The 18,293-nt window shown below is 41.1% G+C and overlaps 1 protein-coding gene across 1 annotated transcript in view; it reads left to right on the top strand.

The window, feature by feature from the left end:
• The window catches only part of kdm4b (lysine (K)-specific demethylase 4B), a 29,470-nt gene extending 13,979 nt beyond the window's left edge, over positions 1–15,491 (top strand). Inside the window, exons 8-22 of the mRNA XM_079470698.1 lie at positions 83–220; positions 3,689–3,885; positions 3,969–4,198; positions 4,487–4,623; positions 4,713–4,836; positions 5,556–5,734; positions 5,938–6,139; positions 9,455–9,531; positions 9,768–9,823; positions 9,915–10,023; positions 11,085–11,270; positions 11,346–11,513; positions 11,613–11,732; positions 12,475–12,567; positions 13,813–15,491. Coding sequence (XP_079326824.1) covers positions 83–220; positions 3,689–3,885; positions 3,969–4,198; positions 4,487–4,623; positions 4,713–4,836; positions 5,556–5,734; positions 5,938–6,139; positions 9,455–9,531; positions 9,768–9,823; positions 9,915–10,023; positions 11,085–11,270; positions 11,346–11,513; positions 11,613–11,732; positions 12,475–12,567; positions 13,813–14,142 — 2,346 coding nt within the window. The 3' untranslated portion in view covers positions 14,143–15,491. The remainder of the gene's footprint in view (positions 1–82; positions 221–3,688; positions 3,886–3,968; positions 4,199–4,486; positions 4,624–4,712; positions 4,837–5,555; positions 5,735–5,937; positions 6,140–9,454; positions 9,532–9,767; positions 9,824–9,914; positions 10,024–11,084; positions 11,271–11,345; positions 11,514–11,612; positions 11,733–12,474; positions 12,568–13,812) is intronic.
• The last annotated feature ends 2,802 nt before the right edge of the window (positions 15,492–18,293 follow it).

The raw sequence follows: 18,293 nt of genomic DNA, 5'->3' as shown, positions 1-18,293 counted from the left end.
CGTCATTGACGTACAGTTTTGTAGTTTTGCGTGGATTCCTGTTTTTGTAAAGATGTTTGAGGATAGATTTGTTTTCCTGCAGATCACTCAGGAAGAGGGTGAGTTTATGGTCACGTTTCCGTACGGCTATCACGCCGGATTCAACCACGGCTTCAACTGCGCAGAATCCACCAACTTTGCAACACTGCGCTGGGTCGACTACGGCAAGATGGCCACACAGGTACAGTATCATGAGTTTCTTTCTTTCCATTTCTTTCTGTCTTTTTTCTAGCTTTCTGTCTGTCTCTATTGTTCTTTTTCCATCTGTCTGCCTGTTTTTGGGCTTTCTGTCTGTCTATCTTACTGTCTGTCTGTTTTTCTTTTCCCTCTGTCTGCACTGCTTGTTTTGTCTTTCTTTCTTTCTTTCCATCCATATATCTGTCTGTCTTTTCTTTCTTTCTTTGGATTTCTGTCTGAATTTCTGTCTGTCTGTCTCTATTGTTCTTTTTCCATCTGTCTGCCTGTTTTTGGGCTTTCTGTCTGTCTATCTTACTGTCTGTCTGTTTTTCTTTTCCCTCTGTCTGCACTGCTTGTTTTGTCTTTCTTTCTTTCTTTCTTTCTTTCTTTCCATCCATATATCTGTCTGTCTTTTCTTTCTTTCTTTGGATTTCTGTCTGAATTTCTGTCTGTCTGTCTCTATTGTTCTTTTTCCATCTGTCTGCCTGTTTTTGGGCTTTCTGTCTGTCTATCTTACTGTCTGTCTGTTTTTCTTTTCCCTCTGTCTGCACTGCTTGTTTTGTCTTTCTTTCTTTCTTTCTTTCTTTCCATCCATATATCTGTCTGTCTTTTCTTTCTTTCTTTCGATTTCTGTCTGAATTTCTGTCTGTCTGTCTCTATTGTTCTTTTTCCATCTGTCTGCCTGTTTTTGGTCTTTCTGTCTGTCTATCTTACTGTCTGTCTGTTTTTCTTTTCCCTCTGTCTGCTTGCTTGTTTTTTTCTTTCTTTCTTTCCATCCATATATCTGTCTGTCTTTTCTTTCTTTCTTTGGATTTCTGTCTGAATTTCTGTCTGTCTGTCTGTCTGTCTGTCTGTCTCTATTGTTCTTTTTCCATCTGTCTGCCTGTTTTTTGTGTCTGACTTTCTGTGTATCTGTTTTTCTTTTCCCTCTGTCTGCTTGCTTGTTTTGTCTTTCTTTCTTTGGTATTCTGTTTTTTTTTGTGTCTGTCTGTCTGTCTTTCTCTTTTTCCACATATCGTTGTGTCTGTTTTTTCTTTCTTTCTGTAGATTTCTGAGCCTGTCTATCTGTCTGTCTGTCTGTCTTTCTATCTGACTTTCTGTGTATCTGTTTTTCATTTTACTCTGTCTGCTTTTTGATTTCTGTGGGTCTGTCTGTCTCTTTCTCGTTTTTCCCATCTTCCTTCTACTATGATTGTATTTTTGTTGACACGTTTGCAGCTTTGTTTTTTCTCTTTCTTTTTTTGTTTGATCTTTCATTCTTTTAATAAACTCCGGTCTGTGCGCGCGGATCACAGTCTCTATATACTTAAAATTCAGCTTTTTTGTAATTTTCTATTTATTTCTCCAGCTTCTTTCATGCCTGGCATTTTAAAGTCCCACAGCACGTGTGACACACACACACACAGACACACACACACACAGAGCTTGTTGTGTGTGGATTAAGGATATCTGAAGAGCGGCGCTGGTAAATATCACAGGAGCGTTGTGAGGGTCACAGTCGTGTGATGAAGACTCGCGCTCGCTGCTGTCTAATTAAACCAAATCACCAGCATTCACAGCTGTTACTGGAAATCCAAGTCATTATTTGACTTTCCTCCTCACATGCCTGTAATTGCCCATCTCATTAGTGAAATATCTTAAACACACACACACATTATAAAACACAAAGACAGCTTGTTAGTCCACTTCTGCATCACTGTCTAGATTCTGATTATTGGCCTGTTGAGGGATATGTCCACAAACATGTAACATTGGGCGAATGTCAAAATTCACATTTGTTTGATTTTTATGACATCATCCTGCACTTCAGCTTCTCATTCGGGAGGTCTGAGCAGAATATGCTGACCTCTGGAGTTATGAGACATTGACTTGTGTGTGTGAAGTCTGGCACTAGTTGTGGTTATTACACACACACACAGTGATGTTGTTGTTGACGCTGGCGGCCTGTCTTCACTTCAGCTGAAGAATGTTTCCGGTAATTGAACATCGGGCACAGAAAATAACGCTGCGGTGTAATATATTGTACCGCCACTCGCGTTGATTTTCATCTGTTGTGTGCTGATTGAGAGACGGTGGTTTCTGCTGACGTCTGCAGCGCGTGAATTAAACCTTCACTTCCTCTCATGTGATTGAATAATCTCAGTTTTCATCATGTTTGTCTCTGTTGTCTCATCACTGATCGGGTAAAAGGATGTCTGAACTTTATCTGCATTTTAACCCTGTAGTTAGGTAGTTTGCATAACACATCAACACAACACTTCTTTCTTTCTTTCATCTATCCATCCATCAATCCAACCTTCCTTGCTTTGTTCTGTTTATCTCTTTCTTTCTGTCTTTTATGCATATATCCATCCATCCATCTGTCTGTCTCAATTTTTATTTTTCCATCTGTCAGTCTGTCTGTTTTCTTTCTTTCTTTTTTGTATCTGTCTGTCTTTTTTTTGTATTACATTCTTTCTTTCATGCATATTTCTGTCTGTCTGTGTCTATTTTTCTTTTTCTTTTTCTTTTTCCATATGTCTGTCTGTCTGTCTGTCTGCCTGCTTTCTTTCTTTCTCTCTTTCTCTCTTTCTGCCCATATTTCTTGCATCGATCTATCCTTCAATCCATCCTTCCTTGATTCCTTTCTGTCTTTCTTTTTCTTTTTATCTCGTTCATTAATTTTCTTTCTTGCATATATCCATCCATCTGTCTGTCTCTATTTTTCTTTTTCCATCTGTCTGTCTGCCTGTTTTCTTTCTTTCTTTCTTTTTTGTATCTGTCTGTCTTTTTTTTGTCTTACATTCTGTCTTTCATGCATATATCCGTCTGTCTGTCTCTATTTTTATTTTTCCATATGTCTGTCTGTCTGCTTTCTTTCTTTCTTTCTTTCTCTCTTTCTTTCTTTCTCTCTTTCTCTCTTTCTCTCTTTCTCTCTTTCTGCCTGTATTTCTTGCATCTATCCATCAATCAATCCATTCTTCCTTGATTCCTGTCTGTCTTTATTTTTCTTTTTATCTCGTTCATTCTTTTTCTTTCGTCCTGTCTTTCTTCCATCTATCCATCCATCCGTCTGTCTGTCTCTATTTTTCTTTTTCCATATGTCTGTCTGCCTTCTTTCCTTCTTTCCTTCTTAATCTCACTCTTTCTTTCCCCTCTTCTGTCTTACTAAAAAAAATAAAATAAAATAAAAACTACTTGTAAGTCGCTTTGGATAAAAGCGTCTGCCAAATGAATAAATGTAAATGTACTACCTTTTTTTCTGCCTTCATCTCTCTCTCGATTCATCTCGCTTTCTTACCTTCCCCCTCTCCGTCTCCTCTCTCCTTTCTCTCTTTTTAACTCTGTCTGTTCTGTGTGTCTCTCTCTCGTTCTCTCTCTCTCTAGTTCTCTCTCTCTCTCTCTCTCTCTCTCTCTCGATTCTCTTATCTTAGTTTGTTGTATTGGTTTATAGAGGTGTTGAATGATGTGTTCTTGTCGTGTCCCTCTGCAGTGCACGTGTCGTAAGGACATGGTGAAGATCTCCATGGACGTGTTTGTGCGCGTCCTCCAGCCCGATCGCTACGATCAGTGGAAACAGGGAAAAGACACTACGGTCCTGGACCACCTGAAACCAACAACCCTCACTAGCTCTGAGCTAGAGCACTGGAGGAAAACCAGAGTCACGTACAAAGAGAAACTGCTGCGGAGGTCAGACAGGGATCTGGGTGATGATGGAGATGTCGCTCCTCATATGTATATTATATGAAGTGTCACGTGTACTTGTCTTCCAGGACGCAAGCGAAGGTGAAACAGTTCCGCCGTCTGAAGCTGGAGGAGGTGAAGATCCTGGCCGAGGAGGGCATTGAGCTAGACATGAGCGAGTATATGAGGAAGGTGGAGGAGAGGGAGGAAGAGAGACGGAAACAGAAGGACGAGCGGATGGCCCGCGAGGCGCTCCTGACGCTGGAGGCGCTGGAGAGAGAGGAGCAGGAACAGGCCGAGGCGGCGCTCCGGGAAGCAGGTGAGAAAATCCCAATTATTTTATTGGCTAGTACTGCTTATGGCTGGAATACACTACAAGTTTAAAACTACTACTTTTAAAATCTGAACGCGTTTTTTGTAAACTGGACATCATACACGTGCAGACGTTTTTTAAGCTTCAGATAGAAACACTTTTCTGCAACAGGTCCAGACTGAAAATCTGAGCAAAAGTATTGTAGTGTATTTTAGCCTTTGCATATAAAGTTCCTAGGAATATATATATATATATATATTGTAGTAACTTGTTTTCTGCATGTCTTTGCATCAGGTGACGATAGCAAAACAGATTCCCAGGATCCTCCGCTGGAAAACGGCCAGCAGAAAAAGAGGAAGAAGAAGCAACCAAAGAGTCCAGACGAAATCAGCTTCCAAGAGGCGTTTGAAAAGTTTGCTTCGACTGAACAGGTATGACAACCAACTCCAAAAGAGTCAACTTTTCTGTTGCGGTTCCAGGCAAGAGTTTTGTTAACACGTAAATTGTCATTCCCCCTCAGGTGAGTCCCTTCACAAAGCTGAAGAAGAAGGTGGAGGTGAAGAAGAGCCGACGGCATCCGTTCAGCAAGCCGCCCATGAGGTCGCCGCACTCCATAGTCAAACAGGAAGCGTCCAGCGATGAGGGTGGGTGGAGCCTTGCTGATGCATCATTAGCATCAGATGCTGTCAAAGTTAATTGGGATACATTTGAATAAGTGTTGATCCATAAACGGTTGATATTACCCACAATTCATTGTGAGAGGAAGATTAGCAATGCCAGTAGAAAAAAAGAAGTGAAAAGTTTAAATGCAAGAGGATCTAATATTCAAAACCATGTGATTGTCAATGATCACAATGGGTATCTCGGCAAACCACATTGAACTTCCTGCATTTCAGAGTTTTCTAGTTTGCTGGAGAAGTGTTGCTTGTGTGCGCACAAAAAGCAGAAGCAATAAAGTTTGAAGAAAAGCGGTCACAACAATCAGAGGTTTATAAAACAGAAAGGCAGGAATACACTTATTGATTTGTCTGTGCTGTGTGTTAAGAAGAGACACACAGCTGAAAACCTTTACCGCCGTACCACAGAGAGCCGCCCGCTGTCACTGCGGGTGGCCAAAAAAATACAGGATAGAGGACATCATAACAGATCAAAAACATCCGTACCCTCGGCTTTACCTGCTGTCCGTGTAGAGCAAAACAAACATCTAAAATATCAAAATCACAATCCCCTATAATCGTATATGCTTCATTAACAACAACATTCTTTGATTTGCATTGTTTAGCATTTAAAAAACGAAAGATGATGTCATTAATGTATGAACTAAAGTTTTTTTTCTAATGTTTTTCAATCTTTGTTTGTGCAGAGCTTTACTCTGGGCTGCCTGTAGATGGCGGTGTGGAGCCGGTTGTCAAGAAGACGGAAGACAGCGATCTGTGGCAAAACCGCTCGCCGAACCTCCTCTCCGAGAAACAGTTCAACGCTGCCATGGCAACCATCGAGCCACACTGTGCCGTGTGCGCGCTCTTCTGTCCGTACAAGCAGGTGGTGACCCGACCCCCTTTAATAATAACATAACGTTTGAGGGGTTTATAACAGAGCTAACAATGGGAAATGGTTCAGAAAAATGTTACGTTTGTGTGTTAAACTTAACGTATTTATTTAGCGAAACAATTTGCAGTTGGCCTTGGATGCTTTTTACCGAAAGCGATTTAACGCAAGTCTTACAACTGTCCGTCTGTGAATAGCCGGTGAAGGATCCCTCCCTCCTCTCGGACACGGCCGGGTCGGCCTCCAGATTGGGCTCTCGCACCCGTCCTCTGGTCCCGGAAATGTGTTTCAGCGCCGGTGCGGAAAACACCGAACCACTTCCGTCTAATTCCCATATCGGTGATGATGGTACCAGCGTCCTGATGTCCTGTGGAAGCTGCAGACTACAAGTTCATGCCAGTGAGCTCAAACCCTTGATATCTCGTCTCCTGATTCTTTAAGTTTGTCAAACAAAATGATGTCACGTGTAAGGCGTTCGTTTGATGAAAACGACACGTTTCCGTGCATCTAGCAGGGCCCAAGCGCTGATAAATATTCAGGAAACTGTCTTTATCTCCTGACTGGACCCCTCGCCGTTTGTAACTCCAGCCAATTTACCGTCGGCGAACTCGAGCGTTGTTATTTATTTAGAAAGCGACAAAAACCTCTGAAGCGAACGAGAGAACGGACGGGAAAACGGTTTGTTTAGTTGGTTTCTCTCCTCTGGCCGGGCCTAAGCCGCTTAGCCAATTAGTCCACGAGTGTGTGTTTGTTAGAGAGAGAGCGAGATTGTGGAATTGGACATGCGTGAGGGTCGAGTCACTGAGGTAACAACACTTTCTGATTGGACCCTTTGCGCTCTGTGTCAGTTTCTTCCTGTAGACCAAAATAAATGTGCAGGCAAAAGTTTTTACTCCAGAAAACTATTCGTCTTTGCCAGAATCACCCTGCTGTGTTATTTAACATAAGCTGGCGACATGATTATATTTACGAAAACGACTCGATCAAAAGACGGACGAACTTTGCAATTTAAGAAAACCGAATCTTAGTTGTTGCGTTCAGAAGAACGCAGCGTGTCTGTCAGCTCGCCGTCTGAATCTTAAGTTCATTAGAGCGAGCGCTCGGCAGTCGTTCTGTTTGCTCGGATGATTTATTGAGTGTGATTGCGCTCGGATGAGTCGCTCTTTATTACTCTGCTTTTAGCTACACTAATCAGTTTAACGTCACCGTGTTTTCACTCCGTCAAACAAATTGAAGTCGTCATTTTGTCATAGGAACACATGCTCTCGGTTTCCTCCAAGTAAATCTTCCTGCGTTTTCTACGATGAGATGAGTTGATTTAAAAACATCGTTCTGGCGTTATAAAAATAAACAGTGGTTCAGCCACTTGAACGTTTCCAGATAAAACACCACTTTTACCCACTTCTAGTTGTTTCTTCCAGGTTGTTTACTTCCTAGAAGCTCGGGGCGTGAAGTGACGGACAGCTTGTTAGTCCTGCCGTTGTGCAGTTATCCACACTGTTTTTCCCCCAACCTCGGTTCACGCTTGAACTCGCTAACATTCTTCCAGCACTTATGAAAATGAGACAAACAAGCACGTGTACGTAAACATGTGCCCGTGGATTGTGTGTTGTGTGGCGGGCTTGCGGTTAGGGTTTACCTGACTCGTGTGAGGTGACCGTATTGTGTATTTCTAAGGCACTTGTGATGGATGTTCACTGCAGTATAAAGTAAACGCACACCATAATCACTTCTTCACTCACCACAATTCGATTGTTATGATGTTTAACCAAGAAGTATTCATAGGAAACGTAGCTAACTTGGATAAATCACACGGTTGATAACGAATTGTTGACCTTTTATGATATTACAGTTTTATTATAACTAAAGGTTAAAAGAAAATAATATTATAGAAACAGCCACAAGAAGAGCGATCAGAGGATGTTCGGTCTTAACTTGATGCTGCTATGTGTTCATCTCAGGTCAGCAGAAAACAACACTTGTTTTCTTTTTAAGTTGAAATGAAAGCGTTCACTGCAGGTTAAGATCATTTAGCAATTGTTATGTCGTATAGATGTGAAAAGAAGTGTTTATTTCTTTGGTCTGCCGGAAACCATCAATTCATGTTTTTAGGTTTTAAATTGTCCGGACCTCTGCTGGTTTCATTTACTGGACCTCAAGCGATTATAGTTGTAGACTCCTGGTTTAAGGTTTTGAGGCATACCTTTGATCAAAAGCTTGCATAACTTCTGGGGACTTTCCATCGTTTATGAGTATCCATAGTAATGGTCTTGGTCCAGTAATATTGGTAAAAACATGTTCTTGTGCAACCGTCGGAGGCTGGTATCATCGAGAACGATAAGCGTACCTATTGTGTGTAAATATATTAAAAAACTAAATTACGGTTGGTCCGCCACAGTTAGAACCATACCTTGTTGCTTGGGAAATAAGGGGGGCAGAAGAAAAGGGATTGGGTATAAAAAAATAAGAGACAACAGGACCTTACCTGATTCGTAACGGGTTTACGAAGTTTGTGTGTAACTGTTGATGCTGTATCTTCAGAAGCTTTGAGGACATCTCACTTTGTTGGCGCGAGGAAATAAAGTTCAATTCTCTTGACACCTGGACCGTCTTTGTTTGTGAAAAATTCAACGTTTTTAGACGGATTTTCCCCTAGAACCACAGCAGGTGAAAGCCGGTGATTTCGATAAGACTGAGATGAGAGAGAAATGACAGTGTGTCAAAAGAGCTTTCCATTTCAGTTTTTTTTTAAAGGATCGTCGCAGCAATATCACAGTCCATTTCTGTGACTCACAATGGAAGAGCATCTCGTGTAATTACTGCTAACAGCATGTTCTGGATTGTAGCAGAACGCCTTGTACTGACCGTCTGACCTTTTGTTTGTATGGGTTTATAGAAATAAATATTTATTTAATTTGACTGCTTTACTAAAATACCATTTTATAAATGTATTATTTGTGGTATACAGAATGTAACAAAACGTAATCGACGCAATTTATTTTACGAATCGCTCAACATGATTCATATGTACGAAGATGTTTTCAAATGATTTCGTTGTACCGAAAAAAGATTTCTTTGTTGTTGCATTCAGAACAACGTAGCCATGATGAATTATAGTACGAGTATAGTATGGGTACGAGTAAGAATTAGCTTAATACGTACTACTGTTTTGTTTTTCTAGTATTTTCAAATACATTTTCTACATTTGCAACTTTTTCTTGAGTGTAATAAAGATCCATAGAAAGTGAAGGAAGGAGGCGAGAACTGGCGAACATTCAAACAATAAAACTTTAATTAAATAAACAATAGACACGGAAGTAACCGGCAGCCACCTCACGGTAGACTGCCGGCCATAAAACATACACATAAACTAAACATATGTCCAGGCCCGGTCCTCTCTCGTCAACAGTCCTGCCGGTCGTCCTTTTAAGCTCCCAATCTCCTCCGTGATAGATGCGGGACCGCACAGCTGATTGCATTTATCACTCGCGTCACGGCTCTCATCCCGCCTTCCTCACCACATTGAGTTATTTAATTGGTTAAGAACTCCCAGTTGGAACAGCGTTTTTAGCGTTTGATCAAATCATAGAAATGTCCTGTTAGGTTATTGGTTTTTTGACCTGTAAAAAACATTAGTTATAGAATGAATCAAATTAAATAAAAATAAAAAAAATTGCTTTTGAATGCTAAATTCGCGTCCCTTTTTCTCACCAGGTTGTTACGGCGTCAATCCCGACACGAAGCAAGAAGGCTGGACGTGTTCACGGTGTAGCGTGCAGGCGTGTGCGGCTGTAAGTATCTGACTCAACGGAGGTTATGTCATCGGTTGTGAATATTAAAAAACGAGTTTCACTTAGATGTCAATCTGATCTCAAGCAAAGTCTTAACACTGACTAGCTGTCAGTTCAGTCGTCTGTAAATCACTACTCCGCAGGTCAACATTCATTTTGCGTTAAAGAAAATAAGACAAAACAGAAGTGCTGTGTTTTATTATGGGTTTGATGATGTTTTTTCGTCATCGCTGCAGGCGTGCTGTTTGTGCAGTTTAAGAGGAGGAGCTTTGAAGAAAACCACAGATGACAGGTCCGTATTATAAACTCTCTTTCTGGAAGTGAGGAGGCATCTGTTCATGTTCATTTTGAATGAAGTGTGAAGTTGTGCCGTCCATCTGCAGGTGGGTCCACGTGATTTGTGCAATCGCCGTGGCTGAGGTTCGATTTGTCAACGCGGTGGAGCGAGAGCCGGTTGACGTCACTGCCGTCCCTGATACCCGGAAGAGTCTGGTGAGTAAAGACAGAGTCATGACCTCTAACCTCTCGTCAGTATCCACAACCTGTAGGTAAAGATGCTGAAACGCATCAGGATAAATATCAACCAATCGTTGTTCAATATCTCTCTCTCTCTCTCTCTCTCTCGGGCAAGCGAGTGAATGATGCATTATTAATGATGTGGCATTTGTGAATAATCAGGTGTCGTTTCTCACTGTGCTAAATGAGCTGCATTGATTATACAGGCAGGTTCTTTCCCTTCGTCGCACGATTGAACAGACCGGCCCACGACTCGACTGACGCCGCCAAACGCATCATTACACAAACCGTACAGAGGCGACATGAAGATCAGATGATCGTCTCTGATGTTGTTCGAGCGATCGCTTCATAGACCCTCCGTAATGTTCATATGTCTGATTCCTGCGAGATTTATCCGGCAGAAAGCACCGGTCACATCATTATAATCTTTCATCACACATGTTTGTATGAATGTTTCTTAAGCTGTTTCACCAGCACAACCTCACGTTAACGTTCAAGAAACATTTATCGTACGCATAATGCTAGAAGTTCAGAAAGGTTAGAATCATCTCATTATAGTTGATGTTTGGACAAATAGCACGAGCTAAACCGCTCAGAAAAGTCTGATGTTTGTCGTGCGGTTCATCCGTTAAAATAAAGGGGATTCTCTGTTGTATCAGTTCTTTTAGAAATGAAGCCCATGTTTAGATATACCAATAAATTACCCTGAGGTTGACGTTCGTAAATCACCTTTTCTCTCTTCTCAGTCGGCCCGTCTCGTGATCAATCCATGTGGAATGATAAATCAAAACCTCTCGCAAGCCGATGAAATATTTCCGAGCCGGCGCCGCATCGTACATTACACACTCCTGCTGAAATGAAATATTGACAATTTAATAAAGAATTTTGCTTCCGTCGATATCCCGGAGTGTGTGTGTGTTTAAAGGTGTTTTCTGTCGATGTGATAGAAAAGAAGACGGAAAGAAAGCTGAGATTATGACCGAGTGAGAGAAACCAAACAATGAAACGTGAACGCCGTTTCTCTTTACGAATTTCAGAAGTGCGTGTACTGCCACAAGACGACCAAACAGATCTTCGGTGCGTGCATCCAGTGCTCATTCGACAACTGCTCGACGTCCTTCCACGTCACCTGCGCCCTCCTCGCCGGGGTGACGATGAAACCTGCTGATTTGCCGTACGTGGTGTCCGTCACCTGCCACAAACACAAACAGACCAATCAGAAGGTACGTGAAAAATGCATTTTGAAAACCGATGGATATGTTCGATCCGGCCGGACACTGACGGCTTTCCCGTCGCAGGTCAAAGGTGGCTCTCGTGATCTGTCTCTGGGTCAGGAGGTCATAGGCAAGCACAGCAACGGCTGGTTCTATCGCTGCACCATCACTGGCATCGGATCCCAGAGCTTTTACGAAGTCAATTTTGACGACGGCTCATACTGTGATAACGTCTTCCCGGAGAATTTACTGGTGAGCAAGTAAAATGTTGTGGTTGCTTTCATTTTGGGCTCGACCAATCAGAATTCAGAGCTACGGCCGTTGGTCTTATGTTACGGTATTTTCTTCTAGGGTCACGATTGCTTGCGGAACGGCCCTCCAGAACTTGGAGAACTTGTAGTCATCAAGACGTTAGACGGCAAGGTCCTCAACGCGTCTTTTGTGAAAGAACACATTCACAGAAAGTACCAGGTAACTTCATTTTGATGCTACTGGAAGCTATCAATTATGTAATGAAATAGTTAGGAGTGTTTAACAATGTCACAGGGTTTTAAAAACATTTGGAGATTGGTTAGCAACGACATATAATGTTGGTAAAACGCTCTTTTAGTGCTATTGCATGAATGTTTTTGATAACTTGCTAGTTTTGTTCATTAAAATGGATGTAATCTTGTATTTTTCGGGAAGCAACACCCGGCTACAGACTGGATTGGCCTTCTTGACTTTGTTTTCATTGTCGTCAACCAAACTTTCGAATTAAAACCTCACAAGACTCTTTCGTTCTCCAGCCAAACCCATGAGACAGTCTTTGGGGACAGAGGTCTCTAAACGAGCTCTCACAAAAATTAACAAGCCACCACATTTCGTTATTTATCAGATCCGTGTGAGCGACAGCCCTCGGAATCTAATCCTAGGTCAGATTTAGCCTCGCCAGACTCCTCCAGTGAAATGTTTTTTCCCACCTAGCATGTGCAGAAAACAAATAATGAGCGAGCAGATGTTAGATGGATGTGTTGATTGCAAACTCTTTTCAACTTTGGGGGTCATAATGTCTGTTGCTTTCAACTTATAAAAGGGTGTTGGAGACTTCTGAAAAGTTTCAAAGAGTCAGAAAAGACTAAAGGGATATCACATGAACTTTCTCTCTCTCTCTCTCTCTCTCTCTCTCTCTCTCTCTCTCTCTCTCTCTCTCTCTCTCTCTCTTGCCGGAAAGGTGGAGTTTCAGGATGATACTCAGCTCCTGCTTAAGCGAAGTGAGATTCACTCTCTGGATCAGGATCTGTCCAAGAGGGTTTTGTCTCGCCTGGTGAGGGATTTTTTTTAATCCAGCGGTTGAATTAATCTGTGTACAAATATGAAGTGTAAGGGTTCTGTGTCGTTCAGAATGCCAATACAGCACATTTAGTTTGTTTTAAAAGATTGTCTGCCTTAAAAGGAACCCAGAGATGTATGGCTTAATGCGTGGTAATAGCCTTACACTAGTAGCATTTGTCGTAAGGAACTAACCAAATATTTTCATTTCTTTAAAAGAACCCTAAATGTAATACTCATTGTAACCTAAGGAGGCCGCCGTGTTCTTTTTCCATGACGTAAATGGCAGCCAAACTAAACACAGAGACGCTTATCAGTTCTTCAGTAAATATAAGGTGCTGTAGGATAAGAACATTTATTAAAATAATAATAAAGATATAAAATAAAGAAGCCATTTGGTGTGTTTTCATACATTTTAATATTGTTGGTATAAAACGATACAAACATACATATTAAAAACCAAAATGATTGCTAATTTAATATATACACAATGTTTTAACCAATGTAAAAGGCATTTAATTCAAATTTTGACTTTTTGACTGATTTACATCAGTAGCCTAACGTTATTGTCTTCTCTCCCTCGGTCATTAGCTGACGGGGGCTATAATTCAGAATAAATAAATAAACCGTAAGCATCTTATCATTGTGTTTATCAGTATATTCTTATGATGTATAAAGTATACGTTAATTTGATCGTATGATGTCTTTAATAGTCTTAACTGTCTTATGATTTAGCATTCAGGCAAGCTTGTGTCAAGAGGACATAAATCCACCTACTGTCCCTGTGTATTTATATATCTGATATTATATTTGATGTATCATATTTTACTGAATAACGCGTGTGCTTTGCTGTAGCGTTAAGAGAACGGGTTTAGGTTGCAACAATTTGACGTCACAGATTTTGACGCAAAAAATGGCGGCCTCGGAGTACATTGTTTTTCAAAGTTTATGAATACTGTGACAGTTGCAGTTTTTCAATTTCACATTTATAAAGTCAATCCCATTGTTAATATATATAGCCCCTACAACTCCCTATACAATGAAACTGCCCATTTAAAATTTTAACAAGTAATTGACTTGCTAAGCGAGTTTGATTGTACTGAAAAATGTAAGCTAGCAATCTTTTTTTTGCCGTGTACAAGTGACTTAAAATTATTGATTTAGAATTTCGTATTCACCTTTTTTTCAGCTAACCATAAAGTTGAAACTCTTCTGACGTTTATTAAATTTTTTTGGACAGGCAACTTCAAACCAACTGCAACCTCAGGCCCAGCCATCTGATGAACCTCTGGCCGCAAAACGCCCACGTTTGCCTATCCCGCCTCCTACGCTAGCAGCCGAACCACCAGTACTACCTCCCGACTTAGAAAGCCCTTACCTGCCCAGCAGTATTACCCCAAATGCCAGCACTCCCCCCTGCCTGCCGCCCGCCACACTGCCCGCCCCAGCCCTTCAACCGGAACTCAGCGAGACCTACACGCACAGCTCCAGCTACGTAGCCTACATGGAGTCTCTCCTCAACTCAGACTTTCCAGAAGAGGGCGATCAATGCGGCGAGCTGATGTATTAAAGCCCTGCCTTTCGCTTTCGACTCTTAAACGACTCTTCTGCATGTCTTGTGTCATTATTCTCTATGTTGTGCTAAGTCTCGCGCCCACGAAAGGATGCGTGCGGGAGGCGTGATTTCTGAAATTGGCGTCACTTGCGGGAGCACCACGCTCTTCCGACCCTTCGGCGATCCCTCGCTCTTTCTTTTGGAAGAAGACGCCACACGCTTTTTTTGTTGGACTAATTGATCACGCTTTGTGCTTTTTACTTTATACCTGATTTTCTCTACTAAATATTTTTCTAATTCAAGCCAAACTGTCACGTTAACCGGGCATATATCAAATAGACAGTCTTTATCTGTACAGTTTCAGGTATTTTTCTCAATACTCGAGGGACAGGAAGAGTTCAGCCGGGGTTTAACAAGTATTTAAACGTCTTTTGTCAGACATAGATTTAATATTTGTATAAAGAAATCGCAAATACGACAGTGTCAGAAGCTATGGCTTTCAGTTAGCGTAATCCTTTGCGTTACGATAGGTCTTCATGTATTTTGTCGACTATAATCAACGATTTTCGTCAGCGAGTTGATTGGATTCGTTTTTGTAGCATACGTGGTAAATGTCGACGTTGATATTGAATACTATTCACCTGTCTGTTTTTATTCAAAGTACTATTGTTGTTGTTGTTATTATTATTATTTCTATCGATTTTTATTTGGTGAAACTTTGCAACATAATGTTGAAATATGGGGGAAACATTTTTTAGTTTATGGTTTATATTCAAGAGATTGAATTCACAATGGAAAGTATAGACACGCGAGCCGCCTTCTCATGGTGCTATTGAAGTCCTAGACTACTGAGGGCCGCTTAGGATCACACGACCCCAACGAGGTGTACATACTAGATGTCCCATACATGATGAAATGCCATGTCACCTTCAAATTAAGTGCCCGAAACTGGTTTTGTTTTTTCTAATCTCTGCCCATTTTCCTCTTCTGTCTTGAGCGAGTCAGACACGTCTTTTGGTCTTCCTGCTTTAAGACCTCATCAGACTGATATGCTATGGCTGAAGAATCGTCAGAGATGCAGAACATTTTGGGGGATTTTGTTGGAAAGGACGTTCCGTAAAGCCAAACATCTTTTTAAGTTTAATGTGACAAATTTCTCATGTGTCAACATCATCTTGAGTCCCTGTGGTGGTTGATATGTGTCGATTTAATTTGGACTGGTATATGCGTGAGGTTCGCATTAACACAATAACTTCACAAAGGTGGGAAAATTTAACTATATAAGTCACGTATTGATGACGGCAAATGTTTATCTGTGCAGAAGTACTAGGAAAGATTCTAATAAAATGTGAAGTGAAAGTGTGCCCTGTGTCAGAATAGTTTTATTTCATGTTATCATGTATTTTGGAAATTCCAGGAAAACAACATATTTTACAACATATTTAATTGATAGATTTCCCTCCTTTGATGTCTAATTTGGACAACAAAAAGCACACATCCTGACAAATAAAATGTATAGTTTAAATACACAAGTCATTTTTGATAAAAGTGTTTACCAAATGCATGTATGTAAACAAATGAAAGGTGATTTTTATAATCTTTACCAGTAAAATCAGGAAAACATCACAAAGGTCAAGTTCGTTCATCCTGTCAGGCATTTATTATTTTCCACTTGTAAAACATTATCATTTTTGTCTGAGAATCGAGCGTAACTGTCCACTCCGGCAGTTTGGAGGTCAGTAAATTGCTGTTCATTAATAGCGAATGATTACAATGTAGAAATATTAAAAGCTTTTCTCAGACCCAGGCCATTAAATAGATAAAAAAATCCTCCTGATTATGAAATGCTAAAGATTATTTTGGTTTGTTTCTTTTGCATACGAAATTGACATTTAGCTGCTGTGAATAAGCTTTCGTCGGAAAACATTATAATAAAGCGCTGAAAATATTGTGCAATTATTTTGGCAATCCATGTATTTGGGATAATCCAGGATGTCATCTATATCCCAGAATGCATTTGGTAAACGCTTTTATCCAAAACAGAAACACCCAGTTCATTTAAGCTACAGTATAACACATTTATGTTTAAATTTAGTATGCAAGTTATATTTTTGTTTTATTGAAGTTATTGCTAAAAAGTGACATTTCTAATGTTCTATTTTTGATTTGCTTGAAATGCTTCATTGCATTTTTAAATAAATGTCACTTGCGTGATATTTATTCTAATGCAACAACATTGAAGTGTGGCTTAACTTTTCAGGGCCGCTGCGTATCCATAATGTCACGGATCATTAGACAGACTGTAGCAGATACGTGTGGAAGGTAAAGCTCCTCATTACGAATCATCGTGTGGGAGATATTTTGAGACACAGCTGCATCTGGGGACAGAAATGGAGAAATGTGAAATGACATCTGCATTCATTAACTGCTGTGCATCTTCATTCTCTCTCTCTCTCTCTCTCTCTCTCTCTCTCTCTCTCTCTCTCTCTCTCTCTCTCTCTCTCTCTCTCTCTCTCTATCAGATGTTTCAAACATAAAACTGCAACATCTGAAGATTGAAGAAAGAAAAGTCCCTGCTACAGAAATAAGCAGCATCTTCTGACAGTGTTTTGCTTTGCATAAAGATGTGTTTGGAGAGATGATGTTAGCTTTGACTTTCTTCAGTGACTATAATCTACTCGTTCAGATCCTCAGAAGGGGATCTTACATCATCTTTTACTTATATATATATATATATATATGTCTGATGGTCTGTCTGCCCGTCTATCTGTCTGCCTGTCTGATTGTCTGTCTGCATATCTGTCTGTCTGCATATCTATCTGTCTGATCATCCATCCATCGTCTGTCTGTCCATCTATCCATCTATTGGATGGTCTGTCTGTCTATCTTGTCTGTCTGTCTATCTATCCATCCATCCATCTATTGGATGGTCTATCTGTCTATCCTGTCCATCCATCCATCCATCCATCCATCCATCCATCCATCCATCCATCCATCCATCCATCCATCCATCCATCCATCCATCCATCCATCCATCCATCCATCCATCCATCCATCCATCCATCCATCCATCCATCCATCCATCCATCCATCCATCCATCCATCCATCCATCCATCCATCCATCCATCCATCCATCCATCCATCCATCCATCCATCCATCCATCCATCCATCCATCCATCCATCCATCCATCCATCCATCCATCCATCCATCCATCCATCCATCCATCCATCCATCCATCCATCCATCCATCCATCCATCCATCCATCCATCCATCCATCCATCCATCCATCCATCCATCCATCCATCCATCCATCCATCCATCCATCCATCCATCCATCCATCCATCCATCCATCCATCCATCCATCCATCCATCCATCCATCCATCCATCCATCCATCCATCCATCCATCCATCCATCCATCCATCCATCCATCCATCCATCCATCCATCCATCCATCCATCCATCCATCCATCCATCCATCCATCCATCCATCCATCCATCCATCCATCCATCCATCCATCCATCCATCCATCCATCCATCCATCCATCCATCCATCCATCCATCCATCCATCCATCCATCCATTGGATGGTCTGTCTTTCTGTCTGTCTAATCTATCTATATCTGACGGTCTGTCTGTCTGTCTGATTGTCTGCCTTCCTATATATCTGATGGTCTGTCTATCTATCAATCTGACGGTCTGTCTGTCTGTCTGTCTATATGTGCGATTGTCTACTTCTCTATCTGTCTGTCTGCCTATTTAACGTATGATCTGTCTATCGAATGGTCCATCTGTTTATCTGTCTGACGGTTATTTGGTCTGCTTCTGTTTATTTATCGGGCATTCTGTCTGTCTATCTATCTGTTTATCTGTGGGTTTGCCTCTCTGTCTGTCTTTGTCAGTCTATCCATTTGTCTGATGGGCTGTCTATCTGTCCCATAGTATTTGTCTGTTTGTCTATCTGTCCACCAAAAACAAAAATGACAACACACTCTCTCTCTCTCTCTCTCTCTCTCTCTTCAGCGTTGCTCTGATACGTGATGTGAATGTAGCTCCTTATCTTTGATGCCGGTGGAAGTTGTTTTGAGGTCAGCGGATGAAACAGGGCCGGCGTGTTGAGAGCAGGTTCTACGTGACCCCGTCGCCTCGGCAGACCCGTTTC

This window comes from Barbatula barbatula (assembly GCF_947034865.1).
Source record: "Barbatula barbatula genome assembly, chromosome: 13".
Taxonomy (NCBI): domain Eukaryota; kingdom Metazoa; phylum Chordata; class Actinopteri; order Cypriniformes; family Nemacheilidae; genus Barbatula; species Barbatula barbatula.
The sequence above is the reverse complement of the archived record's forward strand: the minus strand, read 5'-3'. Positions and strand labels throughout refer to the sequence as shown.